At 40.4% G+C, this 23,309-nt stretch overlaps 1 protein-coding gene across 1 annotated transcript in view; it reads right to left on the reverse strand.

The window, feature by feature from the left end:
• YTHDC2 (YTH N6-methyladenosine RNA binding protein C2) overlaps positions 1 to 23,309 on the reverse strand; it is a 173,449-nt gene that overhangs the window by 74,878 nt on the left and 75,262 nt on the right. Inside the window, exons 10-17 of the mRNA XM_089684728.1 lie at positions 12,876 to 13,030; positions 11,836 to 11,971; positions 8,265 to 8,391; positions 7,211 to 7,276; positions 6,945 to 7,123; positions 3,260 to 3,356; positions 2,977 to 3,064; positions 674 to 754 (exon numbers count right to left, since the gene is read on the reverse strand). Of these exons, the coding sequence (XP_089540854.1) occupies positions 674 to 754; positions 2,977 to 3,064; positions 3,260 to 3,356; positions 6,945 to 7,123; positions 7,211 to 7,276; positions 8,265 to 8,391; positions 11,836 to 11,971; positions 12,876 to 13,030 (929 nt within the window). The remainder of the gene's footprint in view (positions 1 to 673; positions 755 to 2,976; positions 3,065 to 3,259; positions 3,357 to 6,944; positions 7,124 to 7,210; positions 7,277 to 8,264; positions 8,392 to 11,835; positions 11,972 to 12,875; positions 13,031 to 23,309) is intronic.

Below are 23,309 nucleotides of genomic sequence, written 5' to 3' on the forward strand. Positions count from 1 at the left end.
ATGAATTACTATGCCTACTATGGGGGAATATTACTATACTTACTATGGATGACACATACACATCATTCATCTACTCTTGGTCCGGCCCCCAGGTCCAATATATGAACCCATTGCGGCCCTCAAGTCAAAAAGTTTGCCCACCCCTGCTCTAGACCTTTTATCTATTCATTGTAATTGGGACAATGAGGGAATAACACACACCTGGCCGTGGAACAGCTGAGAAGCCAATTGTCCCATTACTTTTGGTCCCTTAACAATTGGGAGGCACATATGCAAACTGTTGTAATTCCTACACTGTCACCTGACTTGGATGTAAATACCCTCAAATTAAAGCTGACAGTCTGCAGTTAAAGCACATCTTGTTCTTTTCATTTCAAATCCAATGTGGTGGCGTATAGAGCCAAAAATGTTAGAATTGTGTCGATGTCCCAATATTTATGGACCTGATATATGTGTGTGTGTGTATATATATATATATATATATACACACACACACATATATATACACACACACATATATATACACACACACACACATATATATATATATACACACACATATATATACACACACACATATATATACATATACACACACACACACACACACACACACACGCGTACTCCTCCCCTGGTGTGTAAGGTACTATTTTACAACTGGAAATAGACTTACCTCTTTCACTTTCCCAGAATCTATGACAAACACAACATCATTGACGGTGATACTGGTTTCTGCTATATTAGTGGAAAGTATCTGTAAAATTCAAGACAATGCTTTGTATTAAGGGACAATAATTATAATGGTTTTACAGCAAAATAATTTTACATTTCTTATTATTTATGAATATATTTTTACGCATTGTTGAATCTTGTACTATGTTAGCTATCAATTACTGGCAAAAGTTTGAAGTGATACTCTTAGTTAACTAACTTAAAGTGGAGCTCCACCCAAAAGGGGAAGTTCTGCTTTAAGTACTAGTCCCCCGCTCCCCATGAGGAATTGGCACTTTTGGGGAGGGGGTACCCGATTTTGACAAGTAGAAAATGCCCCCGGCATCAGTGGGAGTAGAAAATGCCCCATCTTTGGTGTCAGTAAGGGGATTGTGCCCGATCGATCATGTGTTTGGGAGGAATTAAGCCCCATTATCGGTGTCCTTGGGCCCAATTGTTGGTGTGATTGGGAGGAACTGTGCCCCTTCATTGGTGTCATTGGTGGGAAATGTGCCCCATCATTGGTGTCATTGGGAGGATTTAAACCCCTTTGTTGGTGTCAGTGGATTAAATAGTGCCCTAAGGGCTGGATAAAAGCAAGCAAAGGGCCGCATCCGGCCCCTGGGCTGTAGTTCAGAGACCACTGACCAAGGCTTCTGGGACCTGTCATGTAGAAGACTACGGAACAATAACAAGGCACAGCAATACTCGCACATGTGCAGTGAGCACCTGGCTGTGAAGCAACAAGATGTCACAGCCAGGTGCCCACAATTAGGATGCCAGAGCCGGGAAGCGCGGACAGCCGGTGCAAGAGGCTGTGGAGAGTACACCGCTGGATCATGGGACAAGTGAATGGCTGTTTTTTTAAAAGTCAGTAGCTACAGTTTTTGTAGCTGCTGACTTTTCTTTTTGTAAGTTTGACTGGAGCTCCGCTTTATGTTATTAAAGATGCAAGCTTTTGGGATCCATTATCCAAGTGATTTATATAAAACCTGAATAAACCTAATAGGCCCAGAAGACTTGCATCTTTATTAACTTAACTTGGACAGAAAAGGTAAAACCTAATACCAAAAATTTGGAGTTCAAATAATTTACATAAGGCGTTCATTTTACAACTACTGTACATATTTAACCACCTCCCGCCCGCCATATAGTAATATGACGGACACAAGGTGGTTCTCTCGTTCTGGGAGGACGTCATATGAAGCAGCTCTTCTAATTTCTGGCTGCTTTAGTCTTAGTAAATTCCCCTCGCTGTCTCTTCTGCGCTAAAAATTTCTTACCTTTTTGGTCACAAATTTCTTTAAAATGTATACTGAGCTACGCATATACAGTATGCCTTAATGCTGGGATAAATTAAATTTAGTGCACATGCACAGGAGTTATGTCATCATGGTGTAGCCAAGCAAAATGGCCAAAGCTACCTAACCCGGAAAAAAACGGGCAAAGATGTAACTAACAGTGAGGGAAAACAATTCTATTGCAATTTGGTTTCAAAGAGTATTTTTGGTTTTCTTATGAGACAGCAGAAGCAGTTTTATTTCAGATTACCTCTTTTTTGTAGATTGTACACAGGAAGCAAGAAAGAAGAGGAATGAGAATCAGTCACTCTGCTGAATCCGGTATAGCAAACCTTCACCCTAATAGGGAAGTTCTGCTTTGACACTTCCTTCTCCCCTCCACTCCCACTGCTTTGACGCTTTCTTCTCCCCTCCACTCCCACTTTTAGAGGTTTGTTTTAGGGAGTGGATACCTTAGTTTTAGCAGGTACCCATTCCCATATTCACTCCTACCGCCTAGACGATCAGAGAAGACGTTCTCCCTCCCATGCCCCTTCCGCGCCAGCAACCTTCTGGGGCACAATCCAGGTCCCAGGAGGCTGTGGGTCCATTCACAAACAGGAGTCAGAGCCATCTTCCCTTAACACAAATGCTAACGCCAGGGACTCGAAGCCCGGTGAAGACCCAGCTGAGGACAACACTGGATCCCTGGACAGGTGAGTGTTCCTTTAAAAAAAAAAAGTTGGCAGCTACAGTATTTGTAGCCACGTTTTTTTTTTTGTGCATCAAGACTGAAGAGCCTCTAAATTTGAAGTCTCTAAATTTGTGACTAAGTTGTTATTTTGTGTGAGCAACAGGCTTTTATCACTATAGCAGCTACAATCAGTCTTGTAAGCACAGGAAAAGAAGACTACAACATGATAAAAAAAAATGAAAAAAAAATATACAAAACACTACACATCTCCTACTACACATTAACACTTACAATTTTCCGGATTCCAGCTGGAGGAGTCTTTAAGACCTTCTTCTGATCAGATGTCTGCATGTTTGAGTGCAGCATGAACACCTGGAACCTTGCACAGTTCAAAAAGAGAGCATAGTTATGGTCGCCAATAGCTTCAACATCATTCAAAGCTGTTACTTAATGAAGCTTTCATGTCCACCTGCTACTGCAACTATTTCCTAAACATGCTCATTAAAATTAAACATACAGCAATGTATTCTTTATCAAACTGCAGATATATACACCATATTTGAGAAATATATACCTGTTGGCATTATCGGCAAATCTCTTGTCATCAAACAAAATGCGATCCCTTAATCCTACAATCTCATCATAACCCGGAAGAAATATTAGTATGGCCCCTGAAAAACAAACAATCAGCATGCTGAAGATGAAATTATTACATGAAGTATATGAAACAGTCTCTCAATAATTTAAATATACCCATGCAACAGTGTGTCCATTCATTGTACAGTGTGGAATTCAGAAATCCTAATGGTATGGATAACATCTGTCTATTAACATGGCAAGACAGGGATGATTTGTGCTCAAAGCTGAGTAGTGTGGAATATTTAAGGTACCGCAAAGTATACATGTACAGCACAGTGCAAGGGGAGGACATCACACAACAAATTGTATATACAGTGGATATAAAAAGTCTTCACACCCCTGTTAAAATGTCAGGGTTTTGTGACGTACAAAAATGAGACAAAGATAAATAATTTCCGAACTTTTTCCATCTTTAATGGAGGGAAGTAAAAATAAAAACCTAAAATAATATAGTTGCATAAGTGTGCACACCCTTAAACTAATACTTTAGTGAAGCACCTTTTGATTTTATTCCAGCACTCTGTCTTTTTGGGTATGAGTCTATCAGCAGGGCACATCTTTACTTGGCAATATTTGCCCACTCTTCCTTGCAAAAACACTCCAGATCTGTCAGATTGCGATGGCATCTCCTGTGCATAGCCCTCTTCAGATCACCCCACAGATTTTCAATCGGATTCAGTCTGGGCTCTGGCTGGGCCATTCCAAAACTACTCTTCTTCTGGTGAAGCCATTCGTTTATTTGGATGTATGCTTTGGGTCGTTGTCATGCTGAAAGATGAAGTTCCTCTTCATGTTCAACGTTCCAGCAGAAGCCTGAAGGTTTTGTGCCAATATTGACTGGTATTTGGAGATGTTCATACTTCCCTCTACCTTGACTAAGGCCCCAGTTCCAGCTGAAGAAAAACAGCCCCAAAGCATGATGCTGCCACCACCATGCTTCACTGTATGGTGTTCTTTTGGTGATGTGCAGTGTTGTTTTTGCACCAAACATATGTTCATACTTCCCTCTACCATGACTAAGGCCCCAGTTCCAGCTGAAGAAAAACAGCCCCAAAGCATGATGCTGCCACCACCATGCTTCACTGTATGGTGTTCTTTTGGTGATGTGCAGTGTTGTTTTTGCACCAAACATATCTTTTGGAATTGTGGCCAAAAAGTTCAACCTTGGTTTCATCAGACCAGAATACATTTTCCCACATGCTTTTGGGAGACTTCAGATGAGTTTTTGCAAAATTTAGCTGCGCTTGGATGTTTTTTTTTTCGTAAGAAAAGGCTTCCGTCTTGAAACTCTACCCCATAGCCCAGACATATGAAGAATGCGGGAGATTGTTGTTACATGTACTACACAGCCAGCACTTGCCAGATATTCCTGCAGCTCCTTTAATATTGCTGTAGGCCTCTTGGCAGCCTCCCAGACCAGTTTTCTTCTCATCTTTTCATCAATTTTGGAGGGACGTCCAGTTCTTGGTAAGGTCACTGTTGTACCATATTTTCTTCACTTGAGGATGACTGTCTTCACTGTGTTCCATGGTATATCATGGTATATCTAATGCCTTGGAAATTCTTTTGTACCTTTCTCCTGACTGATACCTTTTAACAATGAGATCCTTCTGATGCTTTGGAAGCTCTCTGCGGACCATGGCTTTTGCTGTAGGATGCGACTAAGAAAATGTCAGGAAAGACTACTAGAACAGCTGAACTTTATTTCGGGTTAATCAGAGGCACTTTAAATGATGGCGGGTGTGTACTGACTCCAATTTAACATGCTTTTGAATGCGATTACTTAATTCTGAACACAGTTACATCGCCAGTTATAAGAGGATGTGCACTTATGCAACCACATTTTTTTAGTTTTTCTAGGTTTACATGCCCTCCCCCCTAAAAGATTTGTTTGTTTCTCAATTGAGTTGTACAGTTTATAGGTCACATTAAAAAAAGAGAAACATTTCTGAAATGATTTATCTTTGTCTCATTTTCTTACATCACAGAAACCTGACATTTTAAAAGGGGTGTGTAGACTTTTTTTTAATCCACTGTACACCCAAAACATTTCATTTCAACCCTCGAGCTCCCATTAGTGAATCAACGAGTAGTCATTTAGTCGGCATTCAGAGCTTCACATCCTGATCAGCAAGCCTGCATTTCTTCCAAGCTGCTCTCTGAAATTAACCACCACCCACCTCCTGCACATCACTTCTATGCCCCTTCCAATGGTGATTCTATGCACACTAAACTCTTGTCGTATGAGGTATATAATGTGTATGTGATGGGGTTGGGGGTACCTCTTTCTCCCTTAGCCACGGTTTGTATTTATTAGAACAATGGAAGAGTAAAGTTGAAATATGCACCATGTGTGGCCCTGCAAGCATAACTCAAGTTAACAAAGGTCAAATAAAAAAAAAAAAAAAAATCAACTGAGCATATAAAATTATCGACCAGTGACTTCATTTTATCTGATGCAGTCACTGCTTGGGTATTCAGGCAGCAGCATGTGCAGTGACTGCCTAAACACAACAGACAGTAGTGCAGATTCCTCCATCCATACTATTCACATGGATGGGAAGAGAATATAATCTGCTTTTCTCGGGTTAAGCCCACGTCCTAATGCAGGGGAAATTGAGCAGTATATGGGTAGCTAAGGTGGAAGCTTAGATCAACAAATTTACCTGCCCTCAGACCAGGGGCGGACTAACAACTCACGGGGCTCCCGGGCAACAGGGGATCATGGGGCCCGTGTCCTTGCCCAAACCCAAAAAAGCCTATGAAAAAAGGTACCAGGGGCATCTCATGGGGCCCTCTACTGACCCCGGGCCCTCGGGCAGTGCCCGAGTTTCCAAATGGTCAGTCCACCCCTGCCTCAGACTGAACTTAACTGATTGCCCTCAAAAGTTCCTTGTTGACAAAAAGAAATCTGTGGTGCTGTAACAAAATGTTAGAGTTCAAATATAAACGCTATGTGTGTTTCCTTGGAATGCTAGTTCTGGAACAATTTCAGCATGAAGCCACCCCTCTGTTACAAAACAGTACACATTTTTTTGGATAACAACAGTTCCAACACCCTTCAAATAGACTTGCATGTGTAAAGTTTGGCCTGAACTAGGCACTGCACACCTGCAAATCTATGCAGCAGTTAGGAAATAAATTGTAATATTCAGCATTGGCATTTCAAAAATATTTAAAAAGGCAATATCAACTACATATGATACTAGCCTTGGCTATATATCCTTTTAAATCTGTTATGACACAAGCATGAAGATTGTCACTGCTAACCCTTTCTTTTAAAAAAGTTGCATGGCTATTGACTGGGCTTTTCTATAGTCTTCACACTTGTTCTAGGTCAACCAGCATTTTAAGGAGGAGGACTGCAATGGCAGCCCTCAAATTTAACTTGTGACAGGTCAGATTTTGGACCACAGCACCTACATCAAAACACACCATACTGCACTGCAAATACATACTAATACCCTCAAGGGTAGAGTTAGGGTACAACAGGAAGAAGGGTCAGACATCTGAAAATATGCTGCAATGCACACACCAGTAAGTTGAGTAAAAGATCCAAGAAGATGCCCCAATTTCTTTACGATTCATTTAACACATCTCATGCACTCATGGCACTGTACCTGACTCAGAGCTTTGACAAATGTTATAAAGCACATGCATTATCAAATCAAGGTCCACCCTTTCATCATCAAAGCTATGGTGGTACGCTTTGAGGAGTTCCTGCTCCTCTTCACTTAGGTTACTTCCACCAGCCTGGACCAGAGATGTTTCATCCAAACTGTTTGGCTCCTGTGAAACACTAACAGACAACATAAATGGTTGCTTGGTTAGCATTCGAGCTTCTAAAACATGAAAACAGAATATAAAAACACATAGTAATATTTACCTGTAGGACTCCAGCAAATCCACAACTTCAGTCTGCCCAAAGTGCCTAGCCCAGTCCACAGCCATCCTACCGAGAAAAATGTGTGGGGAAAAGCATTGTTACAAATCATAAAAATTCATGCAAACAGCCGTTACAGTTTAAGATTTAACAAATGGGCATAACACTGTATATTGTTTGTGTAGGATCTTTGACACTCTTATTCAAATTCAATAAGGCACAGTGCACTCACAAAGGTTATTAAGGTCACTGAATTTGTACATTATCGGTGCTTTTTTTGCTGCTTTATTAAGGACACAATACTATGGACCTCCTTGAAATAGGCTTTGAAGTTGTAAACTGATAAACACTAATAGGGCATGTCTTTTCAGGATGTGAAACTTTAGAGTTACTGGACTTTAGCAAAGCATCTGTCATACTTGACATCATTGGGGCTCATTTGTTAAACTGAAGCAGTAGACTAAATATATTTGTACTAGGTGGTACAGTGCATCTATAGCCCATTCCATGACATTTTCGCCAACAAAAAAGCCCTTCAGGTTAAACCTGCAAAAAGAGCACAGGCTGCAGAATCAATGGGGACTAGTCCTCCAGCCAGCTATTAATTTATATGATTGCAGGACAAAGCAAAAACTTCACTGAGCACATATGAGCATTGATTAATTTAAGTTCTAAACTCTTGCGCAAGTGTCAAGTTTCTCCATATATGTCTACATGCCCTTAGCTGATCTGTTTGGTATATTACTCATTGAGCCTTTTGTTGACCTGTTTTGTGAAGCACCTATTTAAAATTTAGCCTATGTGCCTGTAAAACTTTGTATAAATCAAGAAATGTCTCAAACAAACATTCCTGCTTAATCAAACTTAATAATGTAAGGATCTATAGTAGAAGCAAATGCTACATGAAATGGTGTAATAAAAGGTGACTCAAAATGAGTTATGATCACATTAAATGCATTCATCAGGCAACGGAGGATAAAACAGACAGCGTTTAATAATTGAAATAGTAAAGCCAACTATGCATACAGTAATTTGAATACATTAGGCATGCAATTACCATCCATTTGAAGCTTTGCTGTGAATATTGGCTCCCATGCTAATAAGCTGTTCCACCTGACTCAAAAATCCTTGTCCCGCTGCCAACATCAAGGGAGATGCGCCTGTTTCACTATGTCTGTAATCAACTAAAAAAAAAAAAAAAAAAAAAAAAAAACAGTACAGTGATAAACAAGACAGGGTAATAAGTGTTCCACTGGTGAGTACAAATTCTGCAAGCAGCATCTCAATTCTTTGACCAAAAATAATCCTAAATCTAAATTAGGAATGCTTTAACACCACGATAAAATAGATTGACAGGGCACCAGCAAAATCAAGTTAGGATATCACATTAAATGTTATTTTTATAAGCTCTACTTTGGCTCCCTAGTCGATCTTGCCCTCCTATATTATGTCCCACTTTATCTTTCTCGCTGTCGATCTGGAATAGGGTACACCATCGTAAAACTCTAGCCTCTTTACACACACCTTTAGCCCCTATATTTTGTAATCCTGAATTTATACCTGGCCTGGTTCCGGCTACATTCCAATGGTAGATCAATAAGGGGTCACTGCGGATAGGAGACTACCTCCGGGGCACCCGAGTTTACCCTCTTCAATATTTTAAAATCAAACTACAGATGCCTCCCATTGAAATTTTTAGATTTTATCAAATTGCCTCATTTATCCACTTGAAAAACTAGTTTACTGGATGGACCACCCATTCTTCCTAATTTTGAAATCTCCTGTCAAAGTAACAATCTTTCTAGAGGCCGTATTTCTACGGTGTATGCCCTTCTTACTGATCCAAGTTGTTAACTTCCCTATATGGACCAATGGGAAAGGGACCTGAATATCAGTTATGATATATCAGATTTGCAAGATATAGTCTTAGCACTATCCAAGGTTTCTATCAACACCACCTTAATTGAAGTGAACTATAAAACACTATTGAAGTGGTACCTGATCCCAACCCGGATTGCAAAGATGCATCCGCCTGCTTCCTAATGTGTTTTCGGCGTTGCGGCCAGATGGTTTATATGATTCCCGTCTAGTGGCAGTGCCCAACAGCAACTAGATTTTTGACCCTTGCTATTTATTCAAACATTTTTAAGCAAACCAGCCAGACATTTTAAATCTATTAAGTTTTGTCTAAGAGAAGGCACGATAAAAGGCCCACTATTACCTATATTAGCCAGAAAAGATTCTTCTATGCACCTCTCTGATCCTGGTTTAATTTTGTTGCCAAAGCTCAACTTGCCTGACTGAGTCTGAGCCCCACACACATAGCAAAGCCCTACAACTCAGTGTATAGTAGGAAGCAAGCAGGTGGGCGTTAGAGCCAATGAAAGGGGAATGAACTTCCAGTAACAAAGTAAAAAATACATATGAATGTGACACATAGAAGGGGGTAATAGGGTCTTTACAGTTACATTTTAGAGTGGTCAAAGGATTTTTTTTTTTTTAAAAAGGTCACTAAAACTAAAAAAAAATATATTCTATATATATATAAAAAAACCCTTCCTAATAATTACTTTTTTGCGCCTGGACGCTTTTGGAGCTCAAAAACCTTCATCTACAAATAAGTTACTAGTACAACTTGCAGTCACCATTTTAAATAGGATTTTTTTTTCTCTCTTTGTCTATTGAGGGACACAGGATTCCTGAAACCTTTGCCTTACACTGCAACCTACAAGAGGAATGGACACAAAGGTGTGACCTATGTTCTTCAACTACCTCCAAGAAAAGGATTTTAGGGTGAGTATTTTCTTTACATCGTTCATCAAGGGATACATGAATTCTGAAACCTTTGGGATATATAAGAAGCTGTCCAATTGAGGGATAGGCAACACAGGCAAAAACCCCTCCAAAAAACAAAAACAAAAAAAAAAACCCTAGGAAGTTGGCTTCAGAAGTGGCAGAAATTGCAAAAGCCTTACAACCTGGGGAAACAGAGGTCTAATGCTGAAATGCAAGTGCAAAGATCGATTATAGACCTTGTGAAAAGATTTCCTAGCTTTGAGTGTCACAGGAATAAGAAACTCATAGATGCCCCTGGGCTTAAAATCCAAGTAGATGAAGCCAGTAGTATGGTGGCAAATCAGTCCTTGGGACAGCACGTTCAGATGGTCTGGAAGAGTAGGCATTGAGTCGTTGAGAAAGCTTACCACTTTCCTGGGCTATGAGAAAGCAAGGAATACCCTTCATCTGAATCTAGCATCGCAGCTAAGGTAAAAGCTGCAGGGGAGGAAATGTGTTGATCATATTGTACTGATCTAATGGAGAGACTAGTGCAACTACTGCTTCCCCCAGTGGATCCCTGGACCTAAATACAAAGCAGTCCAGTTTGCTGTTGAATCTGCAGACCAGGAGGGCCATATCCAGCATTCACTACTGTGACACAAGTCTTAGAACACTTCCAGGTATAGGAACCGCTCTACTGGGTCCACATGCTGCTGGCAGAGAAAATCTGAGTGCCATTGTCAACGCTGGGGATGCACAAAGCTGACAGAGCTGAAACATGATGTTGTGTTCAAGAATTGATTAATTCTACCACTTTTGCAACAAGATTTATTGTTCCTCCCTTAGGATTAATGTATGGACATTCACCATGGTGCTGTTCAACTAAATCCAGATTAAATGACCTGTTAATAGCTCAGTCCTACACTGAAGGTACACGCAGATCACCCAAAATGCTGGTCAGGAAATGAGATTCCAGCAACGACCCTTGAACTGACAGAGTGGCCAGGACTCTCCCACCAGCCCAACAGGCTGGCATAGCAACTAATAAAAATAAGGGAGCTTCCAATGTCTGGACAGATCAGCCTACACACAGGAGTGAGTCTTCAGAAACATGGCTAGCTCAATAATGGTCATTTGTAGTAAAGACCAAAAGTCAAAGCTGAAAACAGCACCCAAAATCTGCATACACAGGAACATCAGGACCTAATCACCTGGGAAGAGCCGGATAACCACAATTGAGCTAGAGAAAACAAAACAAGCATGACAAAATGTACTAATAGATGACTGGAAATACAAACAACTGAAGATGAAGAGGGAGGGGCTTTTGCAACATGCAACACTGTACGTAAATTAAATTTTTATAATTTTTTCACACAAAAACAGAGCTTTCTTTTGGTGATATTTTATCACCACTGGGGTTTTTTTTATCGTTTGCAATATAAACGAAAAAGATACTTTCTGCTGTAAAGTCTACCTAATTAAAAAAAAAAAATTTAAAAATCAAATTTTTTTGTAAATTATTGCCAAAAATTATTGGCTGAAATTATTGGCTAAAATTATTGGCTGAAATCAGCTACCAAGCTTGTGCTGTGTCCAATAACAGCACGGGTTGACAGGTAGAGCAAGCCTGCGTGCCCTAAAGCCAGAAGGAAGATCATGACGCGCAGGTATGTCACCCTGGCCTGGAGATGCCAACTGCTTGCAGTACAACTACTGTGGGCAGACGGCAAGTCATTAATCTCTTTCTGGTTTGTGTTTCCTGTTGAAGGCAAAGCCAATCATCTCTCAGGTAGATGGGATGACATGACATGTAATAAACAGTACACAGTAATACAAAGATTAAAACTTACCACTAACATTTTCTGTCAGTATCAAGTTAAACAGCTGAGGAAAAGCATCAACATCTTTGTTCAACCAAATGTTCGAAAGACATGAGTCCATTTCTCTGATCAGCCACGGATCTAGACTGTTTCCATCTTTTTCCATCTTCACATGCGCAAACAGCAAGAGACAAGTCAAAAATCACAAGGGAAATGTTAAGCATACATGGCAGACCATGACTGCTATGTTGTTAAACATAAGAGAATACAAGCCCAAAACATCAAAGAATATATGAATTCTTTGCAACAAAAGCATATTTAACACAGGAATTATCTTGAAAATGGCAATTATTAATAAATTACATTTAGCTCTGTGAAAAAAAAGTGGAGTACCTTTTTATGATATTTGAGTCTGCAGTTACAGGACTTCACAGCCTTCCATGGATCACTCCTCCTAAGGCTGGGGGCATTTGACTAGGAAGTGGATGGGTAGTGTCTAATGTCACACAGAACTGAGAGGCACATTCCCCTCTGTGCGTATTGTCATCCCTTATCTCCACACATCAGTCTGTATATGCTGGGCAGCCTGCAACCCTCACCTCCCTCAGCTCTAATTTCCTAGCCGACGCCTCTTTTTAGGTCCTGGCAGCTACTCTCCTCCACCTTACGCTAATTCTATACCTGATGCTGGAAGTGATGTTAGCAGTCATGTACAGTGAGAATCCTTCTTCCTATATGTGACAGTGCCCTGATGAGTCCTCTGTTGTGCAGACTGGAAAATGATCATTGCTTCATAATGTGCACGATTAGCGAAAACCTGAGTAGATCAGGAAATTTCTGTTAATTTTAGTCTACGAGCTGCCATTAGAGGGATCCACTCTTCATACAGATCCCAAGTTTTACCTGAAATTGGAGCTATAATTTCCTGTGCCACTGACGGAAAACCATAAAATACAGTGCTGCTCTTTGAGAACAGAAAGGACACTTGTCTTAGTTATTCTTTTTAATGAAAAAGGCAATCTCAAGACACCTCAGCATAAAAGTATATTTGACGAAGTTAAAATCCTCACCAACTGATTCAACAGAGTGTCCCCTCCATCATCGAGCAAGTCATAATCTTTAGTGATGTTGGAAGCACTCCTCTGCCTCTGGGTGTCTGATTCTGATTTTGTGTTCTTCTGTGTCACTGAGTGCCATTCACACAGGGCTGTCTTTTGCTTTTCCTCTGATAACACAACAAATAGGCTACAATATTAGAATTAAGATATACCAAGGCCAATGACATTTATCTTTCAGTATGATAGCTTTACGATAATTTCATAAGAAAACCCAGTAAACATATTTGACATACTTTCAGGCAGCCATATATACAGCCATTAAGAAGCAATATGACAACTTGCCATTTATGTTAAACATCAGCTTAAATTTGGTTATGGTTAAAGACAAAAAGGGACTTTTTACTAAATGTAATAAGAATATGGAAAATGAGAGGCCTGGAACGCACTTCGGGCTAGGTGAGGATTTTATCATTTATTTCTTTTTTACAATTCAGGTTTTATAAACTTTGCTTACCTAGTGTAAGATCTTCCTACCTGCAATCTGTAACTTAGGCTCCATTCACACTAGGGCGTTTAAATCATGTGTCCAGGTGCCATTTATTTCAATGGCACATGAAAACGCAGGTTGTGTTTTTCCACGTGACAAATACCACAATCATCCAAACAAAAACTCCAGAACCATTTTTGGGCGCCACGTGATCGAGGCACTTTTTTTGTGCAGAAAACCGTGCCGCAATTGTGCCGAAAATGCCCCACGCTTTTAGGTTCCATTTAAATGAATGGACACGAGATTGCGTGTTTTCACATTGTCATCACAGTGATTCTGTCTGCGATTTGAAACACCCCAGTGTGAATGAAGCATTAATGTTTTCACTACAGAATGGCTCTCTTGGTAGTGAAGCCCTGCGGCACATCTGTGCACACACGCGTGAGAGGGGAGAGAGAGAATATTTCACTTGGCCAAGAAAAGTGGAAGTGCTGTATTTAAGTATGTTGTCAAAAAAATTATTGTCCACTGGTAAGAGGGAGGGGGAAGGAAGCAGGGCAGCACATGATGTCAGTTAGGGTGAAGGTCTACTTTAACCAAAAATGAGTTGTCAAATAACTAAATTACCAACTAGGAATTGGGGGCAGATTTATTCACAACAGCATAGCCTGGGTGAAAACTGAACTACTGAAAATGTGAAGGGATGAAACAAATTTCCAGCTGACTTATCAGCTAGCCTGCAACAAAATTGACCTGTCTAACAGTTCATGTTAAAAACAAGGAGTTTAGTCATACACACGTGTAAGTTGCAGTGCCTATGTCAAGGCTCCCCAGTCTACTGCAGACCTAACTCTAAATCTGGAGAGTCGCAATGGATACCTTCAGCTACCACTGTGCCCTTGCTGTGTGTCCCATGCATCCTGTACCTTTAAAGAAGGGGTTGAATTCCCTCCAGCAAACCTGCCCTTAATCTATCCTCCGCTATATGTGCTCCAACTTGGGAGAATCTCAAAATTATAGAATTAGGACTGCAGTACACTGGGGTACCTTGACATGACCACTGCAGCTTACATATAGGTTTGGAAATGTGTCTGACTAAACCACTTTTTTTTTTTTACTTAAATATTTATTAATTTTCCATATAAAATACATGTTCCATCATTACTCTCATATAACATACAAATCCATCATTTATATTCCTTTCTATCTTTATTCCCATTGCACCCCCACCGCCTATCTAATACCACCACCCACCCTAAAAACCTGCCCCCGCCCCACCCATAAAACCACCCACTCTGCATTTCTCCATTACATCTTTTCTTAAGTACTTTCACATATCCCACTCTATTGCTTCATATATTTCACCTTGGACACAAAATCTTCCCATTTTCCCCACCTCATATAATATAACCCCATCTTGTCTTCTTGCATATAATACAGTTTCTCCATCCTACATAGCTGGTTCACTCTTTCCACCCAATCCTCTTCTCTCGGCACCTCTGAGCTATGCCAAAACTTAGGTATCAGACCCTTTGCCGCATTCAGATAATACCATATACCCGAATCCTTGTATTTGTTCACGGATAGCTCTGTACTATGTAATAGACACAACTCTGGATCCAATCCTATCTTTATCCCAGATATCCTAATCAAATTAACTATTGTCTCCCAAAAACCTTGAATCTTTGGGAACTCCCACCATATGTGATATATAACGTACCTATCTTTCCACACCCCCGCCAACACTCCAGTGTATTCTCCCCACTCATCTTATATTCAACGTTCGGTGCAATGTGCCATCTTGTTAAACACTTATAATTTACCTCCACCTCTCTCAGGCTTATATTGTCGTGTGTTAGTCTATATATTTACCTTTGTTTGTCTTCATCTATCTCTATTCGCAAATCCCTTTCCCATTTTACTATATACATCGGCTTTGCGTGTGTGTCTAACTCAGTGAGAATTTTATAAACTTTTTCCATGCCCAGTTTCCCATCTCCACGTGATTCCAACAGCCTCTCAAAAAAATGCCAATCCCTTCTGAATCTCAAAGGTTTCGGACGATTCCTGACAAAGTGTTTCAATTTGTGGTATCTCCACTCATCTACCTTAAAGTTCCCTTTTGTCCTTTTTCAAATCCTTAAGTGTTCTCAATTCCTGCCCTTCCATAACATCCCTCAATTGAATATTTTCCTTTTTAAACCATTTTCCTGTGCTCTCTTCCCTACCTGGAGGGAAAAACTCTGTGTTCCTCAGTGACATTAATTGTGAATTAAAATCCTATTTCATAAGCTTGTGTAGTTTATCCCAAACCTTTAAAACATTTAATGTATAAACACTCGTGGTATCTTTTAATCCTCTATATTGTGCTGGTACCCATATGATTTTACTCAAGTTAACTCCGCTTAATTCATTTTCAATCTTGACCCATCTTTTCCCCTCTGGATTATGTGTCCAGTCATAAATTCTTGCTAGAACTACTGCTCTATAATACCTCTTAATATCTGGCACTCCCAATCCTCCCTTCTCTTTATTTCTACTCAACAAATCATAAGATATTCTAGGTTTTTTATTTTTCCATATATATCTTAACATCTTTTTAAATTACCTTGAACAAAACCTCCGGAAGTTTCATCGGGATCATCTGGAATTTATACAGGATTTTAGGTACTATTACCATTTTTATCAGATTTTCGCGCCCTATCCAAGACTGGTTACCTCCTCCCAACTTCTTTAATTGCTCCTTAATCTCATTTAAAAGTGATATAATTTGATTTATACAAGTTGATATATGAAGCAGCGAGTTTAACCCCTAGATATTTTAACTCTATCTTTCCATATAAAACGGAATTCTTTTTGTATCTTTTCTTTTTCACTATTTGGAAGATTTACATTTAAGATGTCAGTTTTTGTTGGGTTGATTTTCAAATTTGATAGCTCCCCATAATCCTTTAAGCTCTTCATTAAATTTGGGAGTGTTATCCTAGGGTTTCCCACATAGAACAACAGGTCATCCGCAAAGGCTGCCACTTTATGTTCAATTCCTCCTATCTGTATTCCTTTTATGTCCATATTTTTTCTAATTGTTGCCAGTAGAGGTTCCAATGACAATACATACAACAATGGGGACAGTGGGCATCCCTGTCTTGTTCCATTTGACATCCCAATAGGTTCCAACCTCTCTCTGTTAACCAAAATAACCGTGGAGGGCTATACAATTTTCCTATTCACTCTCTCATTCTAACTCCCAGTCCTAGTCTCCAGAGTGTCCATCATGAAGCTCCAATCTACTCTATCGAATGCCTTTTCAGCATCGATTGAAAGCACCACTGCTGGAGTTTTTCCCTTCCTAACTTTCTGGATAAGCACCAAAGTTCTCAACCCATTGTCTTTACCCTCTCTTTCTGGTACAAATCCCACCTGGTCCCCTGGGATCCATTCTGGCATTTAATATTTCAGTCTATTTGCTTAAACCTTTGCATATAACTCAGTGTCTATGTTCAAAAGTGAGATTGGTCTACAGCTAGAGCACTGAGAAGCATCCTTCCCTTTCTTTTGAATAAGCACCACATGGGCCTGTACAGATTCTCACCTCATCTCCACCCCCCCCCCCCCCTCCCCCAGGGCATTCGGGCCTGGGCTTTTCCCCGTCACGGTACTTTTTAATGCCATTTTTATTTCCTCCTGCGTAATTTCTAAATCAAGGGAATTCAGTTGCTCTTCATTTAACTTCGATAGTCCTGCGTTTTTTTAGATATAACCTTTTTTCTCTACTCAAATTTCCACTTTTATTTACTGAATCCTGGGAAGTTATATTATACAGCTTGTTATAGTATTCCTTGAACACCTTGGCGATCTCTTTAGTAGAATAAACCATTTCTCCCTTGGGGTTTCTTATTTTTTCTATATAATTCCTGTTTTTCTTTTTCCTCAAGGCTCTCATTAAATATTTTTTCTGGTCTATCTCCCCATCTATACCTCTCACTTGCCACTTTATTAAAAACTCTTCTCCTCTCCTCTTCCATCAGTATCTCTAGTTCTTCGTTCTTTTTTATTACCTTCTGTCTTATCTCTTTTGTTATTCTATTTTTATGTATCTGCTCCAGGTCAAATATTTCTTTTAACAACCCAGTAAGTTTCTCTCTTTCCCTTTTCTTTTTTGCCCCGGACGCGATTAATATACCTCTTATGTAGGCCTTATGGGACTCCCATACTGTAGCCACCGACACTTCCCCTGCGTCATTCTCCTGAAAAAATCTTTTGAATCTCTTCCCTAATTATCTGATCAATCTCCTGATCCAGGAGAAGAGCCTCGTTCAAATTCCATCTTATACCACCTGTCAACCGCCTCCCCCACCCTAATTTCAATGTAACAGGGGCATGGTCTGAGAGAGACATTGCCTCTATTTCTACTTTAGCCACCATCTCTATAAGTTGATGATCAACCTATATATAGTCGAATCTCGATTACATCTTGTGTGCATTATTATTATTATTATTATTATACAGTATTTATATAGTGCCAAAGGGTATGCTCAGCGCTGTACAGTAGCAAGGGGGACATAACATGGACAAGACAGTAACAACACACTACACGAGGGGTTTGAGGGCCCTGCATTAGAGAAGAAGGTATAGTCTCTCTCTTTCCCATGTATTACTCTCCAAATATCGACCAGTTGGCACTCATGCATCACCTTCTTTAAAGTTCTCAGAGACCTACCTCCCTCTCGCTGCGCAGAAGAGGTCGTGTCCATTTGTGGATCCATACAGAAATTCAGGTCCCCTGCCACTATCAAACGTCCCTTTTTAAAGGCCATCAGTTTGCTCAAAATACCTTTCAAATATAACTCCGGTCTCTTATTTGGGCAATAAATATTCGCAATTGTACATTCCATTTCTTGCAATCTACCTCTCAAAAACACAAATCTCCCCTCAGGATCTATTTCTCTCTCCTCCAGCCTTATGTTTTTTGCAAACCCTATTGCTACTCCCTTAGCTCTCTTAATGGGGGAATCTGCGTCATACCATATTGGGTAATTTCTAGAGTTCAACTTAATATTTGACTTAATCTCAAGATGTGTCTCCTGCAAAAAGACCACTGAAGCTTCTCTATGTTTCAGCTCCTTGAATAGCTTAAATCTCTTCTCAGTACAATTCAACCCATTTACATTATGCGTTATAAACCGTAAATCTTCCATACTTCTTGTATCTCTTTTTTTCTCCTCAATTTCCTCTTTTCCACCAATTCCCTTGTACTTCCCTTACTTATGCAGAGTGTTGACTTTAATACCCCTTCCCTGTTCCCTCCTACCCGCCCTCCCCTATTACACCCTTCCCATCCCACTCCCCACCCCTCCACCAGTCCGCTACTCTTGTCCCAAACCATTCCCCCCCACCCCATACCCCTCCTTTTTCCTCCCCTCCATCCCCCTTCCATTCATCACCCCTCCCTTTTTTAGGCTTGTAGGTTTGCCTAAAAATCTTTTGAGGGTCCAGACCCACCATAGATTTACTACCTTGGGGTTGAACTCTACCCATGAACGGCCTTCCCCTACTTCCCACCACCCCAGATCTATCTAATAAATTCAAAATGGTTCCAACAAGTTTTAAGACCCCCAAAAGGAGCTACCTCATAAGGAAAAAAGGAGAAAGGGGGAAAAAAAACCCCGTCTCCATCTCTCCCTTCCCTACAACCCCTATCTCCTTCTAACTTCCAATCTTCCTTTCCTCTAGCTCCATAATCTCCTTCTTTATCCTCCCAACCAGGAATCTCTATAATTTGTAAGTCAAGTCTGTCACAGAAGTCTCTTAAATCCTCCGGGAATCTCAAATAAGCTGTAACTCCAGTCTTCCATCCTATTAGATACTCTGGAATACCCCATCTATAGTGCACGTTTTGTTTTTTCATCTGCTCTAACAGGGGTTTCAATGATCTTCTTCTCCATAATGTCTCTGATGTTAAATCTGCAAAAATCTGTATATCCATTTCTCCATATTTAATAATTGATCTTCCCTTAATCTTTCTCTATATCTCTTCTTTATCTCCCAGCTTCTGGAATTGGACAATTATATCTCTCAGTTTCTCTTTTCCACTTCCTTGTTGAATCTTTCCAATTCTAAAAGCCCGTTCCAGGTTAACCAATTCTATTTCTGGTCTGTCCATTATGGCATTTAAAATTTTGCAGACAAGGCCTCGTATTTCCTCTCCCTTTACAAGCTCTGGAACTCCTCTTACCCTAAGATTTTTCCTCCTCTCCGTTTTCTTGTACCTTCATCTTCTAAAGCAATTTTTTTTTTGCTCTTTCCTAATACCTATTGTCCTTTTTTCTAAATCGGTGATAAGTTGGGCATGATTTTTAATGCTTTCCTCCGTCTCTTCCATCCTTAACATATGCCCCAAGTCACTCCTTATAGTTGTCAGTTCTTGCTTTATTGTTTTTTCTAAATTTTTAAACATATCTGCCATCTCTTTATTTGGTATTTGTAGTTCGCTTTCCGGTTCTCTAATCTCCAAATTTTCTGTTACTTGTTGACTATTATATTTCGTTCCCAGGGAGAGTCTAGGGCTAGTCTCTACGCTCATTTCCAGTTCACTTTTTTCACCAATACCTTGAGATCTTTCTGGAGTCACATTTCCTTGGGACGTATACTTTATCGTACCGGTTTGAGACCCCTTTAGCCCACTACTTTTTACATTTTTATTCTTCATCTCTTCTGTGCGTCTTATTTTCTTAAATACAGGAACCACAGTGAATTAAAGAGTGCAAGCCAGGGACCCAGATTTTACTCCACACTTACTATCCACCTTTTCACAATATTCTCCTTCTTCTGGGGCTGTTAATTCCTCCTTATCTCATTCAATCCCCCCCAGGGAATCCCCCCTTCACATATCTTATTTTCCCTGTATAACAAACAGTCACTGTTTAAAAAATATTGGCCAATTAAAGCTGCACTCACTCACCCTCTGCTTGCTTTTTCTTCTCTTGAGACAGCTACAGGCCACCAGTAGCAAACCTCAATCACCAGTTGCTCTCTTCAGGGGAATTCCTCTGGGTCTTTTCTTCTTCAAGCCCAATTCCTCTTTATGTATGTACCATTCCCCGGGGAGCATGCTGTCCATTGAAATATCCCTCATGTGCTGAGGGGGGTAGTGAACCGGCGTCTTCCCGGTCACCTCGGATGCCAGCCGGCTTTTCCCCTACCCAGTACACCTTCGCGGTTGGCCACGTGGTCATGCCTCGTCTCCTTCCCAGCAGCCCCGCACAGCAAGCTAGACCTCTTCCCGCGAGCCTCCAACGAGCTCCAATGTCACCGTCCGCTTTCTCCACCACTCTCAGGACCACCATCTCCGATCCGGGCCCTGCCGTTCTCAAGTAAGTCCCCGGTTCAAAGCCCTTCAGGCATCTGGGGCGATGTGGAGGTCTCGGAGAGCACCCGCTCCGTGCTCTCCTACGCCGCCATAGCTAGGCTCCGCGCCCCGGGCTTAATCAAACTAGCTTCTGTTCTGACCTTCAAAACTACTTGTTGTTAACCTGAACTGCTAGACAGGGTCAATTTGGTTCTGTTTGTTTTTGATGGCTTTTTGTAAATGGCTAGCACATTGGAGCCTTCTTAGAACAGAAGGCATTCCCATGTTACACATATCCCAAAAATAAGAGGGTTGTTCCTAACTTGCATAGGTGCAGCCATGCAAATCTATTCCAAACTGCATACAGCTGTTTTTGTCTTTGATCATTATCTGTGTAGTGTATGGCTTCTACGAAGTAGGAACTGGAACCCAACAAGACTATAACCATACAGCTTATGATAAGATGGGACAGTTTGGATAAATAAGTCTGCTCGATGTCCCCGTGCTGAAAACTCACCACCTCCCACTACTTGCAGCGCTTGTTAGCACAAAATGTGATTCACACACTATTACAGTCCCCAAAAAAAAAAAAGTGCAATGCTTTGTGTAAATCAATTCTCAAATGTGTGTCCCTGTGTATATGTACATTACACAGTTATGTCCATATATATTTGGACACAGGCATGTTTTTAGTTTTTTTTTCCAGGTATTTACCAAAACATATTCCAGCTATAGTTACATAATGGATATGGGCTAAAAGTGCACACTCTCAGGTTTAATTTGAGGGTACATCCAAATTGGAGGAAGGGTTTAGGAATTACAGCTCTTAAGAGTAGCCACCCCGCCCCCCTTTTCAAGGGACCAAAAGTAATTGGACAGTTGAATCAAAAGCTGTGTTCATGGCCAGGTGTGGGCTACTCCTTTGTTATTTCTTCATCAATTAAGCAGGTAAAAGGTCTGGAGATGATATTAAGTGTAATTTGCATTTGGAATCAATTGCTGTTAACCTACATCATGCATTCAAAGGAGCTGTTCATGCAAGTGAAACATGCCGTTGTAAGGCTTCAAAAGCAAAACAAATCCATCAGAGAGATAGAAGCAATATTCAGAGTGGCCAGATCAACAGTTTGGTACATTCTGAGGAAAGAACGCACTGGTGAGCTCATAAACTTAAAAAGGCATGGACATCCACAGAAGACAACAGTGGTGGATGATCGCAGGATCCTCTCTATGGTAAAGAAAAACCCATTCACAACAACCAGACAAATGGAGGACACTTTCCAGGAGATGGGTGTATCATTGTCAAAGTCTACAATCAAGAGAAGACTTCAAGAGAGCAAAATACAGAGGGTTCAACAAACGGTGCAAACCATTCATAAGCCTGAAGAATAGAAAAGCCAGATTAGACTTTGCCAAAAAAAAACCTAAAAAAGCCAGACCAGTTCTGGAAAAGCATTCTTTGGACGGATAAAACGAAGATTAATCTGTACCAAAATGATGGGAAGAAAAAAAGTGTGGAGAAGACTTGGAACAGCTCATGATCCCAGCACACAAGGCAGTGTGATGGCATGGGCATGCATGGCTTCCAGTGGCAGAGTCATTGGTGTTTATTGATGATGTGACAAAAGACAGAATCAGCCAGATGAATTCTGCAGTGTTTAGAGATATACTGTTAGCCCAGATTCAGACAAATGCAAAGTTGATTGGACGGCACTTCACAGTACACAGACAATGATCCAAAACGCACTGCAAAAGCAACCCAGGAGCTTTTGAGGGAAAAGAAGTGGAATATTCAGCAATGGCCAAGTCAATCACCTGATCTGAACCCCATTGAGTATGCATTTCACTTGCTAAACTAAAGGCAGAAAGACCCACAAACAAATAACAACTGAAGACAGCTGCAGTTAGAGCCTGGCAAAGCATCAGAAAGGAGGAAACCCAGTCTTTCGTAATGTCTCGGGGTTTCAGACTTCAGGAAGTCATTGCCAGTAAAGGATTCTCAACAAAATATTACAAAGGAACATTTTATTTATGAATATATTCAATTGTCCAATAACTTTTGGTCCCATGAAAAAGGAGGGATGGCTACTCTTAAGAGGTGTAATTCCTAAACCCTTCCTCCAATTTGGATGTACATACCCTCAAATTAAACCAGAGAGTGTGCACTTTCAACCCATATCCATCATATAACTATAACTTGAATATGTTATGGAAAATACCTGGAAAAAAAAATAACTTGCTCATTATATATATATACACAGGTGAAACTCGAAAAATTAGAATGTCGTGCAAAAGTTCATTTATTTCAGTAATGCAACTTAAAAGGTGAAACTAATATATGAGATAGACTCATTACATGCAAAGCAAGATAGTTCAAGCCGTGATTTGTCAAAATTGTGATGATTATGGCTTACAGCTCATGAAAACCCCAAATCCACAATCTCAGAAAATTAGAATATTGTGAAAAGGTGCAATATTCTAGGCTCAAAGTGTCTCACTCTAATCAGCTAATTAAGCCATAACACCTGCAAAGGGTTCCTGAGCCTTTAAATGGTCTCTCAGTCTGGTTCAGTAGGAATCACAATCATGGGAAAGACTGCTGACCTGACAG

Source organism: Staurois parvus, unplaced genomic scaffold, assembly GCF_062004578.1.
Source record: "Staurois parvus isolate SC_StPar_1 unplaced genomic scaffold, SC_StPar_1.0 ptg000354l, whole genome shotgun sequence".
NCBI classification, from domain to species: domain Eukaryota; kingdom Metazoa; phylum Chordata; class Amphibia; order Anura; family Ranidae; genus Staurois; species Staurois parvus.